Source organism: Phycodurus eques, chromosome 23 (genome assembly GCF_024500275.1).
Source record: "Phycodurus eques isolate BA_2022a chromosome 23, UOR_Pequ_1.1, whole genome shotgun sequence".
NCBI lineage: Eukaryota > Metazoa > Chordata > Actinopteri > Syngnathiformes > Syngnathidae > Phycodurus > Phycodurus eques.
Window position 1 is genome coordinate 5,291,686 of NC_084547.1, and position 11,280 is coordinate 5,302,965.

Sequence of the window (11,280 nt, forward strand, 5' to 3'; positions counted from 1 at the left end):
ATCTGTGCCTTGCCACAATTCTGTCTCAGAACTCTTCAGGCAGTTTCTTTGACCTTATGATTCTCCTTTGCTCTGACATGCACTGTGAGCTGTACGGTCTTCTATAGACAGGGGTGTGGCGTTCCTAATCAAGTCCAATCAGTACAATCAAACACAGTTGGACTCCAATGAAGGTGTAGAACCATCTCAAGGATTATCAGAAGAAATGCACAGCATCCGAGTTAAATATATGAGTGTCACAGCAAAGGGTCTGAATACTTATGGCTGTGTGATATTTCAGTTTTTCTTTTTTAATAAATCAGCAATAATTTCAATAAATATTTTTTTCTGCCAATATGGGGTGCTGTGTATACATCAATGAGGAACAAAATGAACTTAAATGATTTCAACAAATGGCTGCAATATAACAAAGAGTGAAAAATTGAAAGGGGTCTGAAAACTTTCCGTACCCACTGTAACTAATTATTTTACAGGGGAAACAAAGAAATAGACTGTTGTAAATGTCGAAAAATGCCTTCTTCGTCAAAGTTACATTGTGAAGGCATTTTTTCGAGAGAAAATAATAAAGAATAAATAAAGATAAAGATGCTAACAGTTTACACAGATTAACAAGGGACCTTCCCATCCCACAATGGACAGATACTGAACCTCTGAAGTTTTATTTGTTTTGTTGTTTATTTTATTTTACATTTAGGTAACTTATTTTTGCTGTTGGGTGTCGATTAAGAGGGATAAAATGTAAGAAATAAAGTAAAATAAGAGCTCGCCTACCTGCACTTTCGACCAAACTTCCGCTCCTTTCTTCGTTTTCTTCTTCTATGTTTTTTTTTTTTACCCGTTCCTCCTTTCCCGCCCCTGCGCTCGTTTAGCCAATCAGGAGGCGACTTCCGCCCGGTGGCACCGGGCGACGTCTGGATATAAATGTGAACAGGTGGCCGGTGGGTCGGAGAACTTTAGGTCGGGAGTCAGGGCGAGGAGACCGAGGTACTACACTCAGCATGTCCGACGCCGAGGCGCAGAGCGCTCCACCTGCGGCCCCAGAGGAAGACAAGCCACAAGCAGAAAGAAAAGTCTTAGGTGGGTCAAGTGTGTGACTGGCTAATCAATCACGGCGTAAGTGAGCGCACCTGTGACGCCATTTTTTATTGTCTTGTTATGTGAGTTTGTGATAAAAGTTGCTGTGCAGTCTGAGTGGTTTATTTGGCCTACATTTCTCTAACAGGGCACTTAATGATGTATTTGTGGGCTCAGGTGCAACCTCCAGTTTAATTAAGTGATTGCGAAATGAGGTCAACTGAAGTGTCGGCCCCTCAAATTTGAGAGCTCAAAACCTTTCAACTTTTTTTTTTTTTTTTTTTTTTTTTGTTTGCCAGGAATTCAAACTTGACTTTAGAAACATTATCGGGGAGGTGGAGAAATGGGAGTTTCTATTGGTGTTCAAAAAAATAATAATTTAACTATGAATATCACTAGTAGTATGTGAAATAATCACTGCTTTACAGTAAATGGAGGCTTAAACTACAGTACAGTTGCATAAAGTTCAGTTGTATTTAACTTGAGTAATATGTTTGAATTTAATCTTTAAGGACTTTTTGTTTCTAAACGGGTAAAATTTAACTTTAACTGTATTTTGTTGTTGCTTGAGCCAATTTTTTTTAATTTATTTTTTTAGGTAGTACGTTCTGTAATGTTTGAGAACACTGAATTGAGGACCAATGACCAACTGATTTTGCGATTGGGATGAAAATTTGGATTGAGTGGGGGGGGGGATTGCGAGCCCTGTTTTAAGATGACTGATGGAAAGTGGTGTGTTTTGAGAATTTGACTTATTTTTATGACATTGTGGCACTTCCTTGTAACCTGGTGAACTTGATCTCAAAGTCTTGTTAATGATTATCTCACACACAAATGATGCAGATTTCAGAATCATGTGGACAATCCCCCTCCCCTAAAATTCTTACTGCTGTGCTAGTTGTTAGCATGATTAGCATTGTGTGTTTTATTGACTCTGCTTTTAATCAAATGCTAACATTGCTTTAGCCACCTTGGTGCAAGGGAGAGTGAAGTGGTTCAATGTACGTAATGGATATGGCTTCATAAACAGGTATTTATTTATTTTGGTACTTAGGATCATCTTACAAGCAGAATCATTTATTTGATCTTTTTTTCTTTCTTTAGGAATGATACCAAGGAAGATGTTTTTGTTCATCAGGTAGAGCAAGACTGACGTTTGGCTTCGGCTCGTGACTGTTGGTGACTTGTTGTCTTTTGTCAGACTGCAATCAAGAAAAACAACCCGAGAAAGTTCCTGCGGAGTGTTGGCGATGGTGAGGTGGTCGAGTTTGATGTCATCGAAGCTGTCAAGGTGAGCTGAAAGCCATTTTGATTTTTAATTAAAAAAAAAACAAAAAATCTATTTTAATAGGACTTTAAAAATGTTGATTTCCTTCCCAGTATTTTATACTGCTAGTTTGTACAATACTTTTTTCTTCAATTTAGGAATATTGTATTTTTGACAAATTGTGATGACTTTATTTTTGGATGACTGTGGGGAAAAAGTGGTACTTAAATTTGAAAACTTGCAAAACTGCTAGTTCTTTCTGATGACCTCTCCTCCCAAGGGTTCGGAAGCAGCCAACGTGACTGGCCCCGGCGGGGTGCCCGTTAAGGGCAGTCGATACGCGCCCAACAAGCGGCGTTTCCGGCGGCGGTTCTTCCCGCGGCCCGACGACAAGGCCGCAGACGGCCGGCCCGTAGGCGACGACGAGGAGGGGCATGCGGAGAACGGCAGACCCCAGCAGCGCCGCCAAAGGACTCCCCGACCGCGTCCGGAGCCGCAAAACGTGAGATGAAATACTTTATGGTTCTGCCTTAGCATTTTCTGTACAGTTATTGCTATTGTGCCAAATATTATCCTACCAACTGTTAGCATTTTATCCAGTTTTAGGGTTTTTGTTTTTTCTTTTCAGGGTGAAGCTGGCGAGCCAAAAGCCACAGGAGAAGATCAAGCACAATCAAGACCACCACCACGACGTCGGTTCTGGCGGCCATATCGGCGGTAACGTTTTTTGTTTTTTTGTTTTTCTTTGCTGACTCGCTGCTTTATTGATTGCCGCATGTGTTAACGGTTCCAGTCCGTTCCGTCCGCGGCCTGCTTCGGATCAGCCGAAGGCGGAAGATAAGCAGCGGCGGGCTAGCGCGCCCGAGGACCAACCGGAATCATCCGAAAACGACGGCGGTGGCGGCGACGGGCCGAAGCAGCGGCGCCAGTCCGGCCGCCGCCGGCAGAGGAACTCTGAGTCATCTGTCTCCAAAGTGAGACCGCGCCTAGTAAACTCCACATTTTGGTTAGGTCTGTACCGGAATTGAGCTCCCACTCTGTCGCCGCAGAACGGTACTGAGAAGTCTGCCTCGGAAACCGGTACCCCTCCTCAGACATCCAAGGTGGATGTGCAAGTCAAATCCCAGAAGGGCTCCCTTCAAAGTTCACCCAAATCGCCAGAGGTAAGTCGCCGAATAAACCGCTGCTCGTTCGAGAGGGTGACTGCATTGACTTGTTGCCGCTGACTTGCAGCAAGCCGCTGACACAACTGTCCCGGCGCCGACTGAGTGACGTCCCCGAGCGGACAGTCGTGGGACCCTCGAAGTGGTGCAGATGAATCTTTTAGTTCAGTGTTAAATGTTAGCAGGCCAAATGGTAACATTTTATCCAGTTTCAATAGCCTTTTTTTTTGTATTTTTTTTTTTTGTATTTTTTTTTTTGTATTTTTTTTTTTTTTTTGGTACCTCCATTTTTGTAATAGGTCCATGTGTTGAAGGACTGGCCCTATTTGAGAACGCACATCTCCCCTCCTTGTACGCCCCAAAACCTGCTTCGCCCCACGGCCCACCTGTGGCCCCTCCCCCGCCTTCCTCCATAGGACGCAGGTGTCGAAACAGGGGACGGGTGTCTAATTTGATCTTTACAAGGGGCAAAAAAAAAAAGGGAAATCGAATGACCGGTACTTGCCCAAATTCCCTGTTTAAACAAGAATTTTCTTTAAATTGACGCATCAAGTAGTTACTACAGGAACTAGCCTTGATTTTTATTTAACTTTTTAATTTATTTGAAGAGGGGACAACAAAGCAGCTGCATTACGGGGCTGGGATTTGGTACCGCCGGACAATTCTTAAAGGTTCGTTATCCTTGTCAGAGGGTGCATTATTAATGGAAAGACTTTTTTTTTTTTTTTTTTTTTTTTCTCCCCCCCCCCCCTTTCTTTCTTTTTTTCATGGAGGGGATTATGTGCAATGTTAAGTCAATGATAATAAAACGATGTTTGCAATCCTGAGCTGTTTTTATTGCAGTTTATTTACATCGGGGCAGAAAATGTACATCTAAAATGATTTGAAATGAATATCTACACGAGGTATTGACGGAATAGATTTTCTTCTAAGTAGGAAAACACTCCAAAGTCCCAGCTGGCTCAATGTATGTTCACTACAGGGATGGGCATTTGGCTAAATTTGCTTGATGTGAAAGCTATTGCAAAAAGTTGAGATGGTTGCAATTTACTGTCGAGTATGTGGTTAAAATTGGGTAGTGAAAAGATGGAACGTCAAAGATGACTTTGCCTTTTCAATAAATCATTGACTGTTGCACATGTTAGTTTTGTAATTTAGCATCACTCATCTGGTAATGTTTGAAATTGGGTTCGTGTCAGCCAAACATCCAAGACCGCTTTGTTTTTCTGCAATGTTTTTTAATACCTGACTAATCCATTTTTGCTGTCATGCCATTATTTAAAAAAAAAAAAAAATGGAAAACTTTTGTATTTTACCATCTGGTAGTGATTTGTCAAGGCACCTAACAACTTCGCTCACACACTGACAAAAAATGCAAAATGTCTATAATTTAGCATGGTTACAAATTGTGTAGCTCTTGGATGAAAACGTCTGGGAAAAGTTGTTTGTAGCCCTTCCTGGATTCGTTATCGAACTTTACCCACCATGTGACAAATATGTTGTAATTCAGCGTTACCATGAGTCTGTCGAATACGTTCGGTTAAAGTCAGATGAAATGTTTGACAGGCGTTCCTGTTTTGAGGCTTTATTTTTTTGTATTTAACAAAAACAGCCACTGATGTATATTATTAAAGTGCAGAAATTACAGTGTGGAATTAAAAGTAAATGTGCGTTACGCGTCCTGTGGAAATAAGAGTTAAAATCGTTTTGTCGGAAACCAAAGCACGCCATAATAAATACAATAAAACCCCTCAAACGTCGTCATGGAAAATGTCCAGTTCTCAGTTAACTCTTTCGTCCCCCAAGTAGTCCAATTCCGTGCTGGTCTTGTTGAGCTCCATATCCATGTCCATCATGGCGTCGGGCGAGCTGCGGTGGAAGTTGGCGGCGATCTGGTCGAAGGTCTTCCCCCGCGTCTCGGGCACGCGGAAGAACGTGAAGATGAGGAAGAAGAGCAGGAGCACGGCGAAGATCAGGAAGACGTACGGACCGCACAGCTCCTGGCGGGAATGGAGCGGACCGATGTGTTGGATCGTGATGTGGTATGCTTGGGATCAGGAGAGCACGTCCGTCAAAAGGAACGGTTTGTGATCCAAAGCGTACCACATCGTGCGCCTATTGAACGGTAACAAAATCGGATGACATCACGTATCGAAATGTGCCCGTCGTGATCCAAAGCATACCACATCATGAGTCTTCCGTGAAAGGAATCCATATTCTTTGCTTGGCGAGGAGCTACTTTAGATAAGTGACACGATCAATTATTGCGAGGGGAACGGGGAGCGTACTCACAGCAACGTACTGGAAGCCCATGCCGACGACGAAGTTAGCGGTCCAGTTCGAGCAGCCCGCCACGGCCATTGCGGCCGGCCGGGGACCCTGCGAGAACAGCTCGGCGACAAAGAACCAAGGGATGGGACCCGGACCCACCTCGAAGAAGGCCACAAAGCCAAAGATGGACAGCATGCTGACGTAGCTCATGGCGGGGACCGTGTCCTGTGAGGAGCGGAGACGGACAAGCGTCAGGAAACAGCCGCCGTCGCGCGGGCGGACTGGAACGCGGGGAGGCCGACCAATAAGCTGAGAGCGACGGTCATGAGCACGGCGCAGACGCACATGCCGCCCAGTCCCAGCATGTGGAGGGTCCTCCGGCCCATCCGCTCCACGAGGAAGAGCTGTGAAGAAGTTGGAGTCTCATTCATTCCTGACATATCTGGAAACTATTCTCAGCACTCCACTTTTCCCAAAGTTGATGCTACAGCAAAACAGATTAAAGAAATGTTTTCCTCAGTTTTAGACAAAACACTCCATAATAGTTATTTGTTAATCAATTAAAACAATGAAATTTCATGTTCAGTAGTGCAATGAATGAAATGAATGAAAATCTGTTATTTGTGTATCTTTTAAAGTTTTATGCATAATGCCAAAAAAACATGCATGTGAGGCGCATGTATTATTTTTGTCCACTTGGGGTCGCCATCTTAGTATCTGTGGTTCAATCTGTGTGCCTGACCCGGTGAGTCAGTTACAAAAAGGCTGCCCATCTAACCTGATGGCGCCCGAGAGGTATGTGCCAACCTGCTGTGGCATTGGTTTAAACAAAATGTTTAAACTGCCACCACGGGTGAATCGACAAAAGAGAGCAAATGTGCATGCGATTGTCTTTTTTCTTCACATTGTCGCTATTGGCTGTGGAAAAAGAGAAGCGCCGTGAATCCAAAACCGAGAAATTGTTCCGACTGACCGAGACCACGGTGAAAGCACAGTTCACTATTCCGGCTCCTACTGTGGCGTAAACCGGACTCTGGACTCCGGCCTTGGTGAAGATGCTCGTGGAGTAGTAGAAAATCTGCGCGGAAGCGGAGAGAGAAAAAAGAAACGACATCACCGAATAGATTTGGAACATCTCCCGAGGGCAACTTACCGCATTGATCCCGGAGAGCTGCTGGGAGAGCTGCAGCAGGATGGAGATGACGAGGGGCTGGCGGTGCACCGGCGAGCGGAACAGCTCCAGGATGGAGACCTTCCGCTCCATGTCCATCCTCCTCTTCTCCTCCTTCATCTCCGCCAGCAGGTCGCCCACGTCCTGACGGCCGGTCAACCGCCGCAGGCCTGAAAACCCGACGGGAACGCCGCTTAAACTCCTGCCGGTCAACCGCGTTTCATGTTTTTGTTGACATGCCACGGGAACGCTTTCGTGTCGGGCGAAGAGGAAGAAGGGAAGGAAGAATCGGAGTTGGAGACGGGAAGAAGAGGAGCAAGAAGAAAGAGGAGGAGGAAGAAAAGAAGGTGAAGATGGAGACAACGATGAGGAATCAGAAAAGGAAGAATAAGAGGAGATGAGGAGGCAGAGGGAGAAGGAAGAAGAAGGCGGGAGGACAAAAAGGTGGAAGAGCGGGAAGACGAGGAGGACTCGGGAAGAACGTGAAGGAGTCATCCGGGGGCTGCTGCGCCCTTGGGCGGCGCTCACCTCTCTTGGCCTGGTGCTCCTGACAGCGGACGATGAAGAGGAAGCGGGGGCTCTCCGGGCAAAAGGGCAACAGCGCCATCTGGAGGACGGTGGGCACCACCGTCAGCCCCATCAGGACGGGCCACAGCTCCTCGCCGCCCAGCAGCTGCTGCAGCCCTAAGATCTAAATCGAGGCAGGCGCCTTGGGATTCGTGACTACGGTGGCCGAGACGGCTCACGACAATTGCGAGCGCCGCAGCGCAAAATGTTGAAAGCACAACGCGCAATGGAAACGCAAACGCCACAACAGAACGACTTTAACCCTCAGCGGAGCAACGTGAGGCCCCGGTAACCAATTCACGAATGAAACAGTCGGAGGGAGCGGGAGCGCACTTCCGGTGGGGCTTAAAGTCGTTGTGTGTTAATGTCCTTCGCGAAACTCGCTGCCCTCTCACCTGCGCGAGGAGAATTCCCGTGACGATCGCCAGCTGATGCAGCGTGCCCAGCGCCCCCCGCAGACCGGTGGGCGCGATCTCCCCCACGTACATGGGGGTCAAGCCGGACGCCAGCCCTGGGGGCCGAAAGGAGCGGCGTCAAACGCGATCGCGGCGGCCGAAGAAAAGCGCGAGGCGGGAGGCGAGGCCCACCGCAGTAGGCGCCGATGACGCAGCGTCCGAGGATCATCATTTCGAAGGAGCGACACAGCTTGGACAGGCCCATCAGGCCGCCGCCCACGAAGGCCAGCAGGTTGTTGATCAGCAGAGCTTTTCTCCTGCAACACGACACTCGGGATCGATTCGCAGCGCTTGACACCGTATGACAGACTGGAAACTGAACATAAAACAAAGACAATCACACACCGTGTCTCAACGAGCGCAGACGTCCGCTAGCTCGGGCTAACGAATGGCATCTACGCTCCGGCGTTGTAACGCTTTCGGCAACAGATTTCTGAACTCAAACAGCGCAGCGGCACATTGACAAAGATAATTGAAGAATACTCACTGGCGTCCATTCTTTATCCTCTGCGAAGAACGACATTGAAAACAGCGAACATTGCTGAAGAGTTCTGACTGGCTGTACACTATGTCTGTATTATATTGCCCTCAGGCAGAGGTGGCTACTAGAGTAGCCAAACACTGTACTCAAGTAAGAGTACTGTTACTTTACAATAATATGACTCAAGTAGAAGTAAAAAGTAGTCATCCAAATAATATACTTGAGTAAGAGGAAGAAAGTACTAAATGGAAAAAACTACACAAGTAAAGAGTAACTTGTGAATAACAAAAACCAACATGTGCAATGTTGTCTGGAAAGTAAACACGCTAGCGCTGCTGTTTTATTTGATTTATTTATTTATTATTTTCCCCTCAAAATGACTCATTTTGATTGGCTCTCCCAAAGCTACGTGCGCGGTCACGTGACTGCCTTGTGTCGTCTGATTGGTGAATTGGAGTCAAATGACCTTAGTGATTGGCGCAGCGGGCGCCCTATGCGGAAGTCGAAGGCGGAGTCTAAAAATAGACTCGCACGCGCAAGGATGGATAAATAAAAGTAACGAACGGCAAATCCATCTTTGCAACGGAGTAAAAGTATCGATCCTCCTTCACATAAATACTCAAGTAAATGTAAAAAGTACGGTGCATTTAAAGTACTCTGACAAGCACAGTCGATCGGAAATGTGACTTGAGTAAATGTCGCGCGTACTACCCACCTTTGCCCCCAGGTGGCCGAGGCGCACAGACCAATAGGAGCAGCGTAAAGTACATTCAAGTGAAGCAAAGTGAAGTTCGGAGTGTTTTGAATTACGAGCGCAGGCATTGAACAAATGTACCCCGCCCCTGAAGGATTTGGAACGTGCGGAGTAAAAGTAAAAAGTCGTAAGAACACACAAGCGCTTAGCGTTGCCCAAAGTCTGCAATAGCTTCATGCTAACAGACGATTAAAAAAAACGGCGTGGACGGGATAGCAGCGTAGCAATGGATTTTTGAACACAAACGGCGGAGCAACACACATAGACAGATAATATAACACTACTTACAGGTATATAGTCTTTATCCTTTGCAAAGACCAAGTAATATTATTACTGCGGCTTACTGAGCTATCGTGCGTTTGCGTTCGAACTCTACAGTAGCGCTCGCTCGGTTACCTGCCCAGCCACTCGGAAACAAAGCCCACACAGGATGAGGACAGCATGCCTCCGATGGAGAAGATGGCCACCGACAGGGACCACAGGGACGTGAGGGTCCCCGCCGGGATGGCTTGTCCGTGCCGGTGCGCCCATGTGGAGTTGTAGTCCTCCTCGATGATCTGAGCACACGACAATATCCGGTCACGAGCCCACGCTCGCCTGCGTTCAAAATAAATATCTCGGCCCCTATTTTGGCTGCGCTTGTCAGCTGGTGTGTGCGTGACTGTCAAGGTGAAGCCGGTCACATGACTCGGGAGTAACAGCCCAAAGTTTGAACTTTCAATGACGAATAAGCCAATGTCATTCATTGCGTATTTTTGTTTTACAGCAATTGTGTGTATTCCTTTTCTTTAATTGCATTCGATTTGAGTGAAACTTTCTGAAATTCCGGACTCCTGCTCGTACCTTCTGAGGCGCATTGATGACGCCGATGTTGTATCCGAACTCCAGTGATCCCAGGACAGCAGTGAAGACCGATAGAGCCAGGGTTCCGGTCACCGTCTGCAACACGCACATTATTTGGAAGAGACATCACGCGCAAACACGCGTACACACCTAATAATACACACCGTATATAAATATAACCCACATATTCCCCTTAGGCCACCATACAGGCACCTGTTTCCACGGTGACAGACAGGGGACCTTGCCTGCGGTTTCTGATGCCGCGTTCTAACTAAATGGGAACTCCGCAAAGACGAACATCGTAATAATAATAATAATAAAATCTACAGGGGCGGCGTAGCAGTCAAACGAGCTGACCTCAAGGTCAAAGCGCAGAAGCAAACAAGGAACGTTTTGGTTCCGGAGGCCTCGCTTTTTCGGCCGAAGACGCACATTTCATCCCAATCGTGAGCACCCGCTTGGCCGAAACCCTCCCCGGCAAATCCCCCAAGGCCACCGACCTCTCCTCCGAGTTGCTGAAAGCCGGCCGGCATGACTTTTGGCAGCTCCGTCGACCTCCGCCCCTAAAGAGAGCGCGCCGAGCTCCCCCCTTGGACGTCAACCTTCAAGGCAAAACGTGATACAATCCAAAAGGGAAACGCGTTGGAGGAAGACCGTCCACCGTCCAGGACTGTCTTGTAAAGTGACACCGAGCGCAACCATGTGCGTGCCTCTGTCCGAAGGGGAGGGCGGCGGTTAGGTAGTCGCTGGTGGGAGTGTCGGGGTGAGGGGGGGGGGCTCGAAGCTTGAAGAACAAGGTCAAAAAGGTGAGCGGGCCTTTGGGCTATTGCGATGAAAGACAGCTTTTATGGAACGGGGGGCTCGTCTCTGATCCCGATCGTCGCCATTGTCTGTACGTCCCACCGCCCGTAAATGGATTTCTATTTTAGGGTACATGCCAGAAGGTCGCCCGCAGCCCTAACACCACCCACCCTCGTGTTCGAGACACACAACAAAGCCACGGGAGAACTGGCGCAATCTCAATCTGGGAACACACTACCTTAATCATTAAGGGACGCTGCTCGACACACCCAAAAATCGCATACTCTATGAGTCGTTGGGCGTTTTGCTTTTAAAGTGACATTTCAATTTCTTGCTGATGTGTCGATATCGTATGGCGAGCAAAATTGACCATTGGCAATATCGGTAGAACCGAATCCGTTTTTCGTTGTTCGGATGATATTGGGAGAAGTCA

The 11,280-nt window shown here is 47.1% G+C and overlaps 2 protein-coding genes across 4 annotated transcripts; one reads left to right on the forward strand and one right to left on the reverse strand.

The window, feature by feature from the left end:
* The first annotated feature begins 951 nt into the window (after positions 1 to 951).
* On the forward strand, positions 952 to 3,718 carry LOC133397666 (Y-box-binding protein 2-A-like). Its single transcript, XM_061668828.1, has 9 exons — positions 952 to 1,077; positions 2,041 to 2,104; positions 2,179 to 2,212; positions 2,276 to 2,365; positions 2,622 to 2,843; positions 2,970 to 3,058; positions 3,135 to 3,315; positions 3,391 to 3,504; positions 3,575 to 3,718. The coding sequence occupies exons 1-9, from the start codon at positions 999 to 1,001 to the stop codon at positions 3,611 to 3,613; spliced, it is 912 nt and encodes a 303-aa protein (XP_061524812.1). The 5' UTR covers positions 952 to 998; the 3' UTR covers positions 3,614 to 3,718.
* Positions 3,719 to 4,337: 619 nt separating this feature from the next.
* On the reverse strand, positions 4,338 to 10,779 carry LOC133397664 (solute carrier family 2, facilitated glucose transporter member 4-like). Of its 3 annotated transcripts, none has more exons than XM_061668824.1 (11): positions 10,547 to 10,779; positions 10,047 to 10,142; positions 9,600 to 9,760; positions 8,101 to 8,225; positions 7,909 to 8,024; positions 7,475 to 7,553; positions 6,929 to 7,116; positions 6,749 to 6,853; positions 6,078 to 6,179; positions 5,797 to 6,000; positions 4,338 to 5,504 (listed from the first exon to the last, which is right to left on the reverse strand). In XM_061668824.1, exons 1-11 carry the CDS (start codon positions 10,577 to 10,579, stop codon positions 5,286 to 5,288), a joined length of 1,428 nt encoding a protein of 475 aa, XP_061524808.1. In that variant the 5' UTR covers positions 10,580 to 10,779; the 3' UTR covers positions 4,338 to 5,285. The 3 variants fall into 3 exon arrangements, with proteins under 3 accessions (XP_061524808.1, XP_061524807.1, XP_061524809.1); XM_061668823.1 differs by having other exon boundaries at positions 7,475 to 7,637; XM_061668825.1 differs by lacking the exon at positions 6,078 to 6,179 and having other exon boundaries at positions 7,475 to 7,637.
* Between the last annotated feature and the right edge of the window lie 501 nt (positions 10,780 to 11,280).

Coding starts and splice junctions, on each gene's coding strand:
- LOC133397666 (XM_061668828.1), top strand. CDS start 999: ATGTCCGACGCCGAGGCGCAGAGCGCTCCACCTGCGGCCCCAGAGGAA. Junction 1,078..2,040: donor AGCAGAAAGAAAAGTCTTAG/GTGGGTCAAGTG, acceptor ACATTGCTTTAG/CCACCTTGGTGCAAGGGAGA. Junction 2,844..2,969: donor CGCGTCCGGAGCCGCAAAAC/GTGAGATGAAAT, acceptor TTTTCTTTTCAG/GGTGAAGCTGGCGAGCCAAA.
- LOC133397664 (XM_061668823.1), bottom strand. CDS start 10,579: ATGCCGGCCGGCTTTCAGCAACTCGGAGGAGAG. Junction 9,761..10,046: donor TCATCAATGCGCCTCAGAAG/GTACGAGCAGGA, acceptor TCGTGTGCTCAG/ATCATCGAGGAGGACTACAA. Junction 8,025..8,100: donor CGTCATCGGCGCCTACTGCG/GTGGGCCTCGCC, acceptor TTCGGCCCCCAG/GGCTGGCGTCCGGCTTGACC.